At 55.3% G+C, this 15615-nt stretch overlaps 5 protein-coding genes across 5 annotated transcripts; 2 read left to right on the top strand and 3 right to left on the bottom strand.

Moving 5' to 3' along the window:
• Window positions 1–261: 261 nt before the first annotated feature.
• Window positions 262–1223, bottom strand: PTSG_05403 (uncharacterized protein; the record flags this gene model as incomplete). Its single annotated transcript, XM_004993919.1, has 3 exons — window positions 262–363; window positions 634–825; window positions 1203–1223. 3 exons carry the CDS (start codon window positions 1221–1223, stop codon window positions 262–264), a joined length of 315 nt encoding a protein of 104 aa, XP_004993976.1.
• Window positions 1224–1357: 134 nt separating this feature from the next.
• On the top strand, window positions 1358–3702 carry PTSG_05402 (uncharacterized protein). Its single transcript, XM_004993918.1, has 3 exons — window positions 1358–1389; window positions 1719–1784; window positions 2061–3702. Exons 2-3 carry the CDS (start codon window positions 1755–1757, stop codon window positions 3321–3323), a joined length of 1293 nt encoding a protein of 430 aa, XP_004993975.1. The 5' UTR covers window positions 1358–1389; window positions 1719–1754; the 3' UTR covers window positions 3324–3702.
• Window positions 3643–7498, bottom strand: PTSG_05401 (uncharacterized protein). Its single transcript, XM_004993917.1, has 8 exons — window positions 7069–7498; window positions 6709–6788; window positions 6350–6435; window positions 6088–6179; window positions 5806–5908; window positions 5540–5631; window positions 4584–5308; window positions 3643–4362 (listed from the first exon to the last, which is right to left on the bottom strand). The coding sequence occupies exons 2-8, from the start codon at window positions 6766–6768 to the stop codon at window positions 4258–4260; spliced, it is 1263 nt and encodes a 420-aa protein (XP_004993974.1). The 5' UTR covers window positions 6769–6788; window positions 7069–7498; the 3' UTR covers window positions 3643–4257.
• Window positions 7480–9882, top strand: PTSG_05400 (glycosyl transferase). The gene is made up of 3 exons (XM_004993916.1): window positions 7480–7553; window positions 7788–8536; window positions 8824–9882. Exons 2-3 carry the CDS (start codon window positions 7796–7798, stop codon window positions 9769–9771), a joined length of 1689 nt encoding a protein of 562 aa, XP_004993973.1. The 5' UTR covers window positions 7480–7553; window positions 7788–7795; the 3' UTR covers window positions 9772–9882.
• A 106-nt stretch (window positions 9883–9988) lies between these two features.
• On the bottom strand, window positions 9989–15431 carry PTSG_05399 (uncharacterized protein; the record flags this gene model as incomplete). Its single annotated transcript, XM_004993915.1, has 9 exons — window positions 9989–12905; window positions 13078–13225; window positions 13445–13496; window positions 13675–13767; window positions 13981–14077; window positions 14311–14493; window positions 14709–14832; window positions 14966–15083; window positions 15300–15431. The coding sequence occupies 9 exons, from the start codon at window positions 15429–15431 to the stop codon at window positions 10259–10261; spliced, it is 3594 nt and encodes a 1197-aa protein (XP_004993972.1). The 3' UTR covers window positions 9989–10258.
• Between the last annotated feature and the right edge of the window lie 184 nt (window positions 15432–15615).

Genomic DNA, 15615 nt, shown 5'->3' with positions numbered 1-15615 from the left:
ACATCCAAGCAAGGAACCAGCCTTGACAGTGAGCGGAGACGAGAGGGGACAGAGAGTTGAGGAAAGAGGAAGCATGGCACACACACACACACACACACACACACACACACACACACACACACACACACACACACACACACACACACACACACACACACACACACACACACACACACACACACACACACACACACACACACACACACATACTCTCTCTCTCTCTGATCAAATCACCGGTCAGCTCGCACTTGCGCATCGCCGTCACGCGGACAGGAGCAGCACGGCGCCACTGATCATGCACGCGTTTCCAAGCGCAACCTGCCACACAATCGCGTCCCCAAACACAACAAAGCCCAACAGCGTCTGCAAACAAATACAGAGACAGCAAGTGTGTGTGTGTGTGTGTGAATGTGTGAATGTGTGAATATGTGTGTGTATGCGGGTCCTGTGTGAGTTGCGACCTCTTGATGCGTCACTTGATATGCCACTTGTCTGAATTCGCTGTGCCTATGTTGCATCTTGTGCGTTCGCATGAGCATTGCTTCCGCACGTCAACCACCCCCGCCTCAACACACAATATAAGTCGCTGTGTACCAGCTTCGTTCACGTCATGTCTGATTCGTGCGCACTGACCGAGGTGATGGAGTTGATGACAAAGTTGACGATGGTCGGCACAAACGCAGACTCGCTGGCGGCCAAGGCGGCGGAGAAGGCGACCCACATTCTGGCGTTGGCCATCATGAACACGGCAGCGGTAACGGTCCGCACCATCCACACCACAGCTACAGCATTGCCGTCCTCTTCATTCAGGCCTTGCAGTTGTACCTGCGAGGAGGAGGAGGAGGAGGAGGAGGAGGAAGGGCAGACGAGCGTGGGGAATGACGCGCGTGAAAAAAAGGTGACATCAGCCGTCATAGCACATACATGAAACAACTCGAAGCTCACTGCGCACACATTTATGTATGTATCCATGTGATGTATGCATACAGACACACAAACAAACAAACACACACACACACACACAAACAAACACACAGACACACAGACACACACACAAACAAACACACACACACACACACACACACACACAACAACACACACACACACACACACACACACACACACACAAACACACACACACACACACACACACACACACACACACACACACACACACACACACAAACAAACATGGTACGTACTGGCATGGAGCCCATGGCCATCTTGAGCGCCAGACCTGCTGTCGCCGCCCACACGCCAGCCACACATCCGCCCCTCACCACATCACCACTGCCACCACCACTGCCACTGGCATGCATCACCATCCACTCCTCCCAACTGTGTTAATTGTTTTGCGCAATATTTTTAGAACACATGCGCGCAATCAAGGCAAGCGCACAGCTGTTGGTGGTGGTGGCGTGATGTTGCTGAGGGGGTGCTGTTGTTGTGGTTGATGGCTTGGATGGCTTCGATAGCTTGGATGGCTTCGATAGCTTGGATAGCTTGGATGGCTTGGTGGATGGCGATGGTAGTGGTGGGATCACATGGGGGACGTGTCTGCGTGGAAGGGTGCCTGCTCCTGTCGTCACCACGGACTTGTCAATGCATTCATGCTGTTGTCTGTTTGCTGTCGGTTGGTTGATTGCGCATCAGTCAGTTCTAACACGTGTGTCATGTGCTTGTGTCACGGGTTGCTGTTCTTGTCCACTGGCTCACAGGTACTCCTCCTCTGAACCGTTGCTGTCATCATCGTCATGCCGGCGAAGGACCTTAAGCATCCAAAAGTGAGCGCACCACACATTGCTTCACTGAAATGCACACAACAACAACAACAACAACAACAACAACAACAACAACAACAACAACAACAACTCACACGTACACCACAACACCACGACACACACATACATCATCATCATCATCATCATCATCATCATCATCATCATCATCATCATCATCATCATCATCATCATCATCATCATCATCACACAACTCACACACGCACACAACAACAACAACACGACAACACGACAACACACACACACACACACACACATAAGGACACGCCTGATCGCCATGATCGGCTCATCCCGGCCGTGCCAGCGTACGCAACGGCGGGCATCTACATGTTCTTCTACCACCTGGCCCTGAGCTTCTTGCACCTGATTGGCGTGGGCCGCCCCTGCCCATACAAGCTCGGGGTCCGCCGCGACAACAACACCGTTGTCGGGCAGTCGTGCCGCTCCCTCTTCTACGTCCTGTGGAACTCCCGCATCCCGGAGGGCAGCCGCGTCCTGGTGACGCCCTTCCACCACTCGTCGTTTGTGCGCATGATGCGCGACTCTGGGCGCGAGCTCGTCGTGTGCGAGCAGAGGAACAACGAGCTTGTAGAGCCCACGGAGTACGGCCCGCGCGACTTCAACGCCGTCGTCATCACGCACATGCTCGGCCGCGACTTTGAGTGCGAATGGCTCAAGCGGTGGAAGCGGGAGAACCCGGCGCTGCTGGTGATTGAGGACCGCGTGCAGGGCGGCCTGCTCAGCATGGAGGACCCAGACCTGTGCGACGTGTCCCTCTACTCGACAGGCCAGGACAAGCTGCCAAACTTCATGGGCGGCGGGTTTGCGCGCGTGCACAGCGCCAATCACCCGACCCTGTACGAGGACATGGCCACCGCGCTGGAGGCGCTGCCCTTTGAGTCCGCGTGGGCGCGGTTCACGTTCCTGGTGAAGAAGATCCCAACAGTGCTCATGTACAACTGGCGGCCCGCCACCATCGCCGCCGACGCACTCGCACACGTGCTCGGCTTCTCTCGCTGCGCACTCACGGACACGTATCGCAAGAAGAACCCCGGCTTCATGCACCACGGGTTTGCCATCCGCCCCTCTGCCGCCACGCTCCAGTCCATGGACACGGTGCTGGAAACAGACACGTGGGAGGAGATGCAGAGGGATTGCACGCGCAAGTTCCGCCTCTTCCTCGACAACGTCGATGCAGACGTGCGCGCACACGTGAAGCCGTTTGCTGCAGACACGTCGTGCTGCTACTTCTTTGTCCGTCTGCCCGATTGCGCAGAGAGCAGGGAGATGCTGGCGCAGCGTGGCATCATCACCATCAGCAACCAGACGTACATCGCCCTCAGCAGCAAGCACGCGCCCATCTTGGACGACATGGTCCTGCTGCCAAGCCTCATGCCGCTGCGCAGCGACGAAATCAAGACACTCGCCAAGCACGTCTCTGACACGTGGCGTGTTGTTGGCGCCGACAAGATGGCCCAGCACACGCAGCCGCCCGTCGTCCATATCCAACCCACGCTCGTCTGAGCGCAGGGGATCGTTGCCCGTGTTTGGCGCTGTGTTCGTTTGCTTGTTTGCTTGTTTGTTCTGTCGTGTTCGCTGGCCTGTCGTGTTCGCTGGCCTGTTGTGCTTGCTTGCCTGCTTGCCTGTCTGCTTGCTTGCCTCGTTTGCTTGTTTGTGTGCTTGATTGTTCGTTCTGCTGCAACGTAATTGTTTCGTTTCTCCGCTGCATTGCACCGATGCTCTCGCACATGTTGATGCTGTGGTTTGTCTGCTGGCATCTCGTTGTTCTGCTGCTGCTGCTGCTGATGATGATGATGATGTGTTGAAGTTGCTCTTTTTGCTCCTTTACCTTCCCGTGGTGATGCAATGAACACAAGAGCGAACATCTTACTTGATGATGTACTCGCGCGTGCGCTTCTTGTGACGGGTCACAAGCACAGCAGTCAATATCAACACACACACACACACACACACACACACACACACACACACACACACACACACACACACACACACACACACACACTCGCGCGCGCGAAATGAAAACGTAGACGAGCCGAGATGGTAACACAGAGAGAAAGGTACGGGGATAGAAGTGAATGAACATCAGTTCATGACCAGGGAAGCGTTAAGTGCAGTTAAACAGGAAGCAGCAGAGATGCGGGGAGATTAAAGGATAGCAAAGGGGGGGGGGCATGAGCAAGTGCAAGGTGAAATGCAAAACTGGTGACAGTGGGGGCCGGGTGTTCATGCGGGAGGAAAAGGCCTTTCGAAAATAGCGTTATCCCTACGAGCATAAGGTCGAGAGAGAGAGAGGGGGGGGGCAAAGAAGCAGAATATGCACATGCATGAAACGCATTAAACAAGCGTGAAAGGGGGACAAGGAGAGCAGCCATGTAACACGAGAAAGAAGGGAGCGCGGGAACGCACAATGTAAACACGCAACGCGTGTGCGTGTTCACGCCTCCATATCGAACGCTGACGACGACGATGATGATGATGGTAAGTGCAGTGGTGTGGTGGGCAGCGAAACGGCACGCACTGGCAGGTCGGCATCCGTCGTCTGTGATGAGTATGTGGAGGTGTGGGAGGTGTGGAGGTGTGGAGGTGAGCTGGCACAGCCGGAAACATGAATTTACACTCACACACACACATTCACATACGCTCGCGTACAATCATACACACACATTCACAAACATTCACACACACACATACACATTCACACACATACACATTCACACACATACACATACATTCGCACACTGCACTGCATCCTGAGCTCACCAGTATTGCTGTCGACGACGCTGATGATGAGGACGGCATGAATGCATCATCGCCAGCATCCATTGCAACACGAGGTGCCATTGGCAGCGCCGTGGTCGCGCCAGCACTTCTCCTCCCTTCTCTCGAACCCTCGTCCTCACTCTCGCCCTCAGCAGCCATGCCATTGTAGTGGCTTACATGCTGATGATAGTGATGGTGGTATTGTTGGTGGTGGTATTGTTGGTGGTTGTGGTATTGTTGGTGGTATTGTTGGTGGTGATGGTGTTGTGTGCGGTCACCATCATGCGATGATGACGGTAATCGCGACAGTCCCGAGAGACCGCTGTCAAGACACCGTCTCCTCACGTGCGGGGACACCGCAATCACCCCCGCGCTCACGCTGCTCGTCAGCCGCCGTGACGGGTTGCGTGCGCTGCTAGTACCGCACCCACTGGTGGTGGTGGTGGTGGTGGTGGTGGTGGTGGTGGTGGTGAACGCTGACGATGAGGATGAAGGCATGGATGTGCCTGCTGTCATTGCTGTTGTCCCTGCAGACGTTGCAGCGGGGAACAGCGGCGATGATGACGGCGATGACGACGATGTGGGCGCAAACGGAAGGTCGAGGTGGGGGCGCTTGTGCGGGTTTGAGTCGAAGACGGGGGTTGGACTTGACGGGAGGAGGTGCGGTGAGCGCTGTACAGGCGACAGCGACGCGGCGTCGCGCACAGACCGCCGCAGGAGACTCGCTTTGGGGGGGGGGGGGGAGGGTGGGTGGAAGGGAGGTGGAGACGGAAGTAGGGTGAATGTCGTGTTACATGGGATGCAGAGGGGGTGGACAATGTAACGTAGATTAAACTTGATACAAAGCGGGGTGCACGGTGGATTGTGGAGAGGTAGGGGAGGGGTGCGGTTCAGGGACGAGCCATGCAGCAGGCAGCACCGCCATCACAACCACCACCAGCAGCACCACCCTGTACCTTCGCCAGCAGTTGTTGGGCGAGCGGAGGATTTCTTGACGAGAGGACTCGAGCAGCGCGGCGCCGGCGTCGACACCCGACGCAGACTGTGGCTGGTGGTCGGAATGTCAGTTGTTTGTGGCGACGTGGTGGTGGTGGTGGCAGTAGTGGCAGGAGTGGCGGTGGTAGGTTATGGTGATGGAAGTACAAAGAGGGATAAACAGAACATCGACACAGTGACGCGACTACGCATGCGCACAGGCGCATGTTTGTATGACATGACACACCTCCTGACGAGGGATTTGCGTGAGAAGTTGCGCGGGAGCGATGATGATCGCGGGCGGAACGATTCGTTGGGCGACGATGCCGACGGCGACCGTTTCAGCGGCCCTGCAGCCATAATGGATGGTCGAGATGGTGGTGGTGGACGGTCGAGATGGTGGTGGTGGACGTGCCACGTGAGGTCGACAGACATGGCTGTGTATGTGAGTATGTGTATGTGTATGTGTATGCGTATGTATGTGTGTGTGCATGTGCTTGTTGCTCGTGCAAAGTTCGTATGAGTGTACCGTCGAGGTTGAGGTTGTCGAGACTGGAGTTGACGACGTTCTGCTCCACAACCGAGCGCTCGTGCTGCACCTCCTGTGCTTGGATGTGGGGTCTGCAGTGGTTGCGCATGGCCACGTACATGAAAAGCATCACAATGAGCGCGATCCAGCCCACATGCAATACGAGAGCAACAAACACACACACACACACACACACACACACACACACACACACACACACACACACACACATGTGTATGGACGCACAAGAGCGAGCACGTACGCGAGGGTGGGGAAGTGTCTTCTGAGCTCCTCTGTCCTGTGTAATTTCTTGGGAGATCTCGGCGGTAACGGAGGCGTGACGGGAGCCTGTGCACACGAGCAGCGCATGTGGTCGAAAGCGGCAAAATGTGTGTATGCATGCGTGGGTGTGAGCGCACATGAGACATGACGGTTGGCAGCGTGCAAGGGATCGAGGGATCAAGGGATCAAGGAACACGACGAAGGCAGTGTAAAACATGTGATGTTAGACACACAAATGCACACACACACGAACGCACACACACACGCACATACACACACACGTACACGCACGCGCACACACGCACGCACACACGCACGCACACACACACACGCACACACCTTTTGTTGTGTATCTTCCTCGTCATCGGAATCTGAGCCGGAGCACCGAAACGCCATCATGGTCTGTAGTTGGAACCTGTCTGGATATGTCAACATCGACAATCAGAGGCAGTGCGCACGGTGTCACCTGTGAGTGTGTGTGTGATGCGAGCAAGTGCACGCGCGCGCGCAGTGCCATCCGCGTACAAAGGAGCAGGGGGGAGTGGCAGTGCACAAGTGCGCACGCACGACGTGCTTCCACACACACAAACCTTAGACGCGCGCGAAACTGGATCGAGCATTCATCAATTCAGCAATCATATCAAATGCGCATCTCGGCTTCGCAAACAAACACACATGCATGCACAAACATTCGTGTACCTTGATGCAGCGCGAAGGGGGTACAACGGGTGGGTGCGTGCCACTCCTTGGATGGGCACCACTCACAAGAGCAGCAGCGATATTGTGACTTGAGTCTCCGGATGTCGATCCCGGCAGTGACGGGACGCAGCGAGACACAGAGTTGTTGCGTAATTCACGCACAAACACAATCCTGTCCTCTCCGCAAAGGGCGCCAAAACAGAGAGATGTCGAACGAAGGGAACAACGCAGCTGCTGTAGTGGTTCCGAGGTGGGTGCGCTTCCTTCAGCGATGAACGAGTGAACGTTGCGTGTGTGTGTGTGTGTGTGTGTATCAGGTCGTGGGTTGGTTCGTGCCTTCTTCTGATATCAACACACAAGACGAAGGGAAGGCGAAAGGAAGGACGCCGGTATTTGTGTTGGTTGGTGTTTGGGGGCTTCGCACCGCAACAGGCAAAGGCAAATTTGCCAACAGAGCAAAGGGCAAACTTGCCTTTGAGACAGTGGTGCTGTGTTGTGTGTTGGCTGTGAAGATGGATGCTCGCTTGCTTGCTTGTCTGCTCGCTTTGCTCGCTTGCTTGTCTGCTCGCTTGCTTGCATGTGTGGTGAGATTGTGCTTGGTAGTGCTTTCTTCAATATCACGCATGTGTTGGCTCACATCGCCACTTCGCCACATCGTCACACACACACACACACACACACACACACACACACACACACACACATACACATACACGTAGCGGTAGACATGGCACGGTTATCGATGAAGCGGATGGTGGTCCGCGCGGCCATCATTGTGGCGCTGATTTTCGCGGCGTACAAGTACGGCTTGTTCCAATCAAAGACGCCCTTCACATACGAGCGACGGACCTTCAAGGACTACAAGGGAGGTGCGCCATGGCGCATGCACGGCATCCTCGGGCTGCGGCCGGACGGCACCCCAGGGTTCCCGCGCGCAGAGTGCCCTACAAACTACAACATGGCAGAGGAACTGCGGTCCAACGGTTTCTTCGCCCGCCTCAGCGACTGCCTGCCACTGGACAGAAACATCACCGATGGCCGCCACAAGTCGTGCCGCTTCGTGCAGTACGACCTGGACAACCTGCCCGACACGTCCGTCATCTTTGTGTTCTACAACGAGCACCCGTCCGTGCTGCTGCGGTCCATCCACAGCGTGCTCAACCGCACGCCGCCGCAGCTGCTCAAGGAAATCATCCTGGTTGACGATGGCAGCGACCTGCCGTGGCTCGGCCAGCCCTTGGAGGAGTACGTCCAGCTCCTGCCAAAGGTGCGCATCGTGCGCAACGAGAAGCGGTCGGGGCTGGTCAAGGCACGACTGCGCGGCGTGGAGGAGTCGACGGCGCAGACCTTCACGGTGCTGGACAGCCACATTGAGGTGGAGGAAGGTTGGTGTGAGCCGCTCATGGCCCGCATCAAGGGCGACCGCACCCGTGTCCTCATGCCCCAAATCGACAGCATCAACCAGGAGGTGTGTTTTGCTTCTGTGTGTGTGTGTGTGTGTGTGTGTGTGTGTGTGTGTGTATCTGTGTCTGTGCGTGTTGCGCGCGCTTGTGTGTGGGTGTGTCTATGTCTGTGTTTGTGTGCATTCTGTCCGTGCCTGTGCATTGTACCTGTGTCTGTCCTACCTGTCCATTTGTTCTGTCATCCAACTACAATCAGCCCTCCCACCCTCTTACATGCGTGCATTCAAAGTGTAGTCGCCCACACCCTCACCATCCTCGCTCACCACCCCCACCATCACCACCATCATCGCAGACGCTGGACCCTGTTGTTGGCGGCATTGGGTGTTCGCTCGGTTTCCTGTGGAACCTCATCGAGCACTCCATCCCCATCCAGAAGAAAGACCAGGCCCTGCGCACCACGGCCATTGATGCCGTGCGCTCCCCGACAATGGCTGGCGGCCTCTTCACCGCCGACCGCGAGTTCTTCTGGCACCTCGGCGGATACGACACCGAGTTTGGGTTCTGGGGCACCGAGAACCTCGAGTTTTCGTTCCGCATCTGGCAGTGCGGCGGGTCGCTGGAGTGCATGCCGTGCTCGCGCATCCACCACATCTTCCGCAAGGGCGGGCACGCGTACAGCCTGCCGCCGGGGCATGTGGCCAAGAACAAGCTGCGCACGGCAGCCATCTGGATGGACGACTACGGGTTTATTGTGAAGGAGGCGATTGGGGCGGCGGGGAAGCAGCCCGATATTGGGCCGCTGGACCACATGCTGGAGCTCAAGCAGCAGCTGCAGTGCAAGAGCTTCGACTGGTACCTGAAGAACGTGTACCCGGAGGGCATCATCACCGACCTCTCCGACATCCGCGCGCTGGGCACAGTCAAGAACACGGCCAACAACATGTGCGTGGACAACATGCAGCACATGTATGCGGATGCGAAGATGGGGGCGTACGCGTGCCATGGCCACGGCAGCCAGACATTCCTCATTCTCGCACGCACGAAGGAGATCCGACCTGTGGGCAACTTGGAGCTGTGCTTGACCTCTGACACGACCATCTCGTGGTGCGAGTCGAGGCACGACGTGACGTGGGACTATGACCAGGCAAACATGCTGCTCAAGAACACAAAGACGCAAAAGTGCCTTGCTGTTGGCGATGGGAACAACCTTGTCACGGAGGATTGTGATCTGCACAATGACAGGCACAAGTGGACTTTTGATGACAAACACCCAGACAAGCACCCGGCTGTCCACTTTTGAAGCGTAGGCTGGTTGTCTGTCTCTGTGTGTGTGTGTGTGTGTGTCTGTCTGTCTGTGTGTGTGTGTGTGTGTGTGTGTGTGTGTGGTTGTCTGTGTGTGTGTGTGTGTGTGTGCGCGCGCGCGTGTGTGTGCCTGGGTTTCTCGGGCCTGTCTGATTGTGCGCGCCGTGTGATTTTTTTTCCTGTGTTGGTTTGTTACATGCCTCCCACCTCGTTGATCGGAAACGTGTACACGTGCTGTTGGACCGTGTCGTTGCTCAAGTGTGATGATGACATTACTTGCGTGAGTGCTCGCGTGCGTGCGTGGCTCCAACAGTAACACCCACACGCCAACGACCGAAATAGAACAGAGATGCAACGGCCCAGTAGATATGAACAGGGACAGGGGAAGAACAGGGAGAATGAAGAAAGAAGAACCTTCTCCGTACATACACAAACACATGCACATGCACACATACACGCATGCACACTTGCGTGTTTGCCTGTGCTTAAGCTGGTGTGGACGTTGTGGTTGTGCTGCTGGATGCCGTGGGAGGATTCTTCGGGATGAATTCGCACGTGCGCGTCGTGTCGTTCTCGACCAACCCAACGGGGCATGACGCAACGCACGCACCGTCAAACAGATATGTCGTGTTGTCGCACTGCGTGCACACGTCACTGGTGCTGCACATCACACACCCTTCGACATTGCACGACATTGTTGTCGTCGTTGTAGTGGTCGAGGTGGTGGTTGAAGATGAAGTCGTGGTGGTTGTGGTTGTGGTTGTGGTTGTGGTTGTGGTTGTGGTTGTGGTTGTGGTTGTGGTTGTGGTTGTGGTTGTGGTGGTCGTGGTCGTGGTGGTGGCTGTCGTAGTCGTCGTAGTCGTCGTAGTCGTCGTGGTTGTGGTGGTTGTGGTTGTGGTTGTGCCGCCATTCCCATTTGTGGTTGTGGAGATTGGGGTGAACGTGGATGTCGTTGTTGATAGGAGCTGCTTCGGGATGAAATCGCACGTGCGCGCCGTGTCGTTCTGAATCAACCCAATTGGGCATGATGCAACGCACGTGTTGTCGAACAGATACGTTGTGTTGTCGCAGCGCGCGCATGTGTTGTTTGCACTGCACTCTGCACAGTTTGGAATTTCACACACGAATGTTGTGGTAGTGGTTGTCGTGGTTGTGGTAGTGGTCGTGGTCGTAGTTGTTGTGGTAGTGGTTGTTGTGGTAGTGGTTGTCGTGGTTGTGGTAGTTGTCGTGGTAGTTGTAGTGGTCGTGGTCGTTGTAGACGTTGTGGTTGTTGTCGTGGTTGTTGTCGTGGTTGTCATGGAGACGATCTTTAGAAGCGTGATGCCCTCCACTCCACCACTGCTGACGGTTTCGTTCGAGAGCGTCAGCAGCAGCCGGCACACGACGGTGCCCTGTCGGTTCGTCAGGTGGTACAGCCCAGCACACGCCGCCTCCGCCGTACAGCGATCCACGCACGTGCTCAAGTCAATGTTGTCAATTCTCTCCAGGAGACTGTCGCCGTCAAATGCGTTTGACACGCGTTCTTGGCCCTCTGCAACCACCACATACGACATGGACCCAGGGATGGTGGACGTTGTGGCAGTTGCGGTTGAAGATGTCGTTGTGGTGGTAGTCGTGCTAGTTGTGGTTGTGGAAGTCGTTGTAGTTGTAGTTGTGGATGTTGTGGTGGTCGTGGAAGTCGTTGTAGTTGTGGATGTGGTTGTGGTCGTGGAAGTCGTTGTAGTTGTGGATGTTGTTGTGGTCGTGGAAGTCGTTGTAGTTGTGGATGTTGTGGTGGTCGTGGACGTAGCTGTTGTTGTGGTCGTGGAAGTCGTTGTAGTTGTGGATGTGGTTGTGGTCGTGGAAGTCGTTGTAGTTGGGGATGTTGTGGTGGTCGTGGACGTAGCTGTTGTTGTCGTTGTGGATGTTGTCGTTGTGGTAGTCGTGGAAGTCGTTGTAGTCGTGGTCGTGGAAGTCGTTGTCGTGGTGGATGATGAGGAAGATCCACTCATTCCGTTTCCAGAAATAGTGCTCGCAGTCGTTGTTGACGATGGCGATGATGATGACGGGGTGAAGGTCAATGACGCTGTCGTTGTTGTGCTGATACGAGAAGAAGTCGTGGTGGTCGTGGTGGTCGTTGTGGTCGTGGTGGTCGTTGTGGTCGTGGTTGTAGTTGTGGTCGTGGTTGTTGTGGTTGTGGTTGTGGTTGTGGTTGTGGTTGCGGTGGTTGATGATGACAAGCCTGATGATGCACTTGATGTTGAGGTCAATGGCTGCGTCGTTGTACTCGTGGAAACCGTGGTGGTGGACGTTGTAGTCGTTGTTGTGGTCGTGCTTGCGGTTGTTGACGTTGTTGTGGTCGTGCTTGTGGTTGTAGTCGTTGTTGTAGTCGTGCTTGTGGTTGTTGACGTTGTTGTGGTCATTGTAGACGTTGTTGTGGTGGTGGACGATGAGGTTGGGGTGAGTGTTGGAATGGAAGGCGTTGGCGTTGGTGTTGGCATCACCATGACGCTGCTGGCAACTGGAGACGACGTGCTGCTGGCTGTCGTTGACGGTGAAGGCGACAATGTAGTCGTCGTTGTGGGTGTGGTTGTTGTGGTTGTGGGTGTGCTTGTTGAGGCTGTTGTTGAGGCTGTGGTGGTTGTCGTAGTCGTTGTAGTTGTAGTTGTAGACGTTGTGGTGGTTGTCGTAGTCGTTGTAGTTGTAGTTGTAGACGTTGTGGTGGTTGTCGTAGTCGTTGTAGTTGTAGTTGTCGACGTTGTCGTAGTCGCTGTCGATGTCGATGTTGTGCTCGTGGACGTGGTTGTTGTGGTTGTACTCGTCGTTGTCGTAGTAGTGGTAGTGGTGGTGGTGGTGGTGGTGGTGGTCGACGTAGACGTTGTTGTCGTGGACGTTGTTGTTGTGGTGGTGGTCGACGTAGACGTTGTTGTCGTGGACGTTGTAGTTGTGGTTGTGCTTGTAGACATTGTTGTCGTGGACGTCGTGGTCGTGGAACCCGTTGTACTTGTGGTTGTCGTTGTTGTTGTGGATGTGGTTGTCGTTGTGCTTGTGGAGGTCGTCGTGGAAGTTGTCGTAGTTGTACCACCAGTGCCGTTGGTGGTTGTTTGGTCGAACACACTCAAATCAAATGAGTCCGGCACCACAATCACATTCCTGTACATCATTGCGGTGCATGCAAACTGTGAGAGAGGACACACTGCTCACTCTCAAATAACCGTAACAACAACATCAAACCGTCCACAGATTGCTGACGCTTGCGTGCACATCAATCCATACCCAAGCGCACACACCCACGCCCGCACATGAGCACAAAGTAAATACGTACGAGAATGACGTGCGAGGGGACGTGAGGACTGTTGTTCCGGTCAAGTCCTGCTGCTGGAAGACGACGGCAGAGAGCAGCCCAACATAGCCCGATCCGAGCGAGATGCGAGTTGGAGCACCGGGGTTGAGCACGCGGAACCCAAGGGCGCCTGGAAAGGGTAGCATAGTATAGTTGGGAGCGCGTGCAAGTCGTGGCGAAGATTGCATGTATGAGTGAACAAACATGTCAGGGAAGGGCGGACACACATGCTCCTGGGAAGGCTACAATCACACGCAATCACACACAATCACACACACACAATCACACACACAATCACACGCACACACACACATCCGATGCTTGCAAGCAACTTCAAAGTGTGCTTCACCTTGCACGTTCCCCATTGGCGATCCATCCAGTGTCACAGCGGCGGCGGGACCCTGATGGTTGTTGTGGTAGAACGTTGCCAAGCAGCGTGAGAAGAAGGTGGACAAAGAAGAAAGTAGGGGACTCACGCGTTGGAACTGACGCGTAGGAATTGGAGCAAAGGAGAGAGAGAAAGACAGAGCGAGCGAGCACGCTGTTGCCCGACATTACAGGCACACACAACACACGCACATTGAGAGCGACAGTGACGGTGTGGAAGGTGTCATCGGTGACAGCGGTGGAGAATTCCTGACGTGTTGATCCGCCGCCCAAGTTGAACGACACCTGAGACACGGAGCAAGCAGACGTAGAACAAGCACACGCGGCATAATACGCACGTGTTACATCAACGAGTTCTTGCTGAAGATGCAATTGAACGTCAGCGGCTGCGCAAAGATCATCAGGACACCTGTCCGCTGCATTCACACACACACACACACATATTGCGCAATCCATCCATCTTCTTCAGCAGCGCGGCTCAGTCACGATGGTTCTCACCTCAAAGCCGGCATCCGTGACGTCGACCTGCACGAAGTCGACGAGCGTATCGCCATAGAGGCGGAACAATGTTCCACCGGACAGACGCGTTCGGAATCTATAAGGATAGTCATGTGAACACAGAGGGAGAACACAACGAGCCACATGTCAGCAAGAAGCTCTGACAGCAGTCACACATTTGTCCCGGCTTTCGTGTTCAAATTCTCCCTTATCCAAGCAAACGCACACATCCACACACACACACACATCCACACACACACACACATCCACACACACACACACGCGCGCGCGCGCACACACACACACACACACACACACACACACACACACCTGATTGAGACGAAAAATGAGGAGGTGAAGACGGGCGCTGCTGTTTGGAGCGAAAACTGTGACACGGGAGTGAAGAGCAGGGAGGTGCTGTCGGGTGCAGGCGTGCCGACGTCAGACGTGGTGGTCGTCGTCGTTGTCGGAGTTGTTGTCGTTGCGCCCGCGGGGCGACGGAAGGTCACAGACCTGATGGAATGACGAGGAGGATGAGGAGAAGAGGGGGGGGGGCTCGGGTGAGAGAAGCACGAAGCAAGCAGGCATCAGGGGTGCAAGAAGTGGTGAATAAGGAAAAGAGCACGTGGGAACACGGGACCGGTTTCGTGTACATGCGCACATGTGCAGCACGCGGTGTTGCGCTGAGTTGTTCGCACAAGCACAATATGTCTGCATGATGCACTTACGCGACGGAAACCGAGCTTGAAGCGCGTGCGCCAAGAACCAGAATGTTAACGTCATTGAAGACGAAATCGGCAAACTGGCCCTCAAATCCGACCCCAAGGATAGGGCCCTCGCCAACATTCAAGCCTGTTAAGAAGCAAGTTCGCACGAAAGGAGTTAATACTCGCGACTGAGCCCGTGCAGGCGAGGCAAATTGACGCAGGTAAGTGACACAACACGAGACAAAGAGATAAGCAGCGCATTTTCCTCATGTTAGCACCTGTAAAGGACGATGGGCCATTGCGTGTCCGGCGCGTGCCGTCAACCGTGACCGTCAACACGTTCGCTGCCAGCGTGACTTCGACAGAGTGCACGGCACCGTCGTTCACAACACGTGGCTGCATCGCACACAAGCAGACATACACACATAGACACAAGCACGCACGCACGCACGCACATTCACACAGAGTGCGGCGATGGAGGCAGAGTACCAAGAAGGAAGGCGTGAGCGATCGGCAAGAGTCATGAATGTGGCGCACTTTGGCAAGAACAGCCATGCGCACGCTCCAAACCACCACCTGCAAGCCTGCATGTTGCACCCATGGTGAACCTACGTTGCCCCGCGTGAAGACGCCGCCACCGAGGTTCGTGGACACAACAACTTTCCCATCGCGAAGCTCGCCAAGGAGATAGTCGCGCCGCCCGACAATGTGGAACAGCGTGCCCGCGGCTGGTCGGACGTGCATGTCGTTGATTGGGAGAGGAGGGAAGGGGGTGTGAGACGCAGAGAGAGAGTTTGTGTGGTGTGTGTACATGTGTGCGTGTGTGTGTGTGTGTGTGTGCGTGTGCGTGTGCGTGTGTGTGTGTGTGAGTGTGTGTGTGAGTGTGTGTGTGTGTGTGTGTGTGTGTGTGCTGTGTGTGTGTGTGTGT

This window comes from Salpingoeca rosetta (assembly GCF_000188695.1).
Source record: "Salpingoeca rosetta unplaced genomic scaffold supercont1.12, whole genome shotgun sequence".
In the NCBI taxonomy this organism is placed as follows: Eukaryota; class Choanoflagellata; order Craspedida; family Salpingoecidae; genus Salpingoeca; species Salpingoeca rosetta.
Note: the sequence above shows the minus strand (reverse complement) of the source record. Positions and strands in the feature narration are given on the sequence as shown.

Coding starts and splice junctions, on each gene's coding strand:
- PTSG_05400 (XM_004993916.1), top strand. CDS start 7,796: ATGGCACGGTTATCGATGAAGCGGATGGTGGTCCGCGCGGCCATCATT. Junction 8,537..8,823: donor TCGACAGCATCAACCAGGAG/GTGTGTTTTGCT, acceptor CCATCATCGCAG/ACGCTGGACCCTGTTGTTGG.
- PTSG_05401 (XM_004993917.1), bottom strand. CDS start 6,768: ATGATGGCGTTTCGGTGCTCCGGCTCAGATTCCGATGACGAGGAAGAT. Junction 5,309..5,539: donor CCCAACAACTGCTGGCGAAG/GTACAGGGTGGT, acceptor CCCCCCCCAAAG/CGAGTCTCCTGCGGCGGTCT. Junction 4,363..4,583: donor CGTCGTCGACAGCAATACTG/GTGAGCTCAGGA, acceptor TACTCATCACAG/ACGACGGATGCCGACCTGCC.
- PTSG_05402 (XM_004993918.1), top strand. CDS start 1,755: ATGCCGGCGAAGGACCTTAAGCATCCAAAA. Junction 1,785..2,060: donor AGGACCTTAAGCATCCAAAA/GTGAGCGCACCA, acceptor CACACACATAAG/GACACGCCTGATCGCCATGA.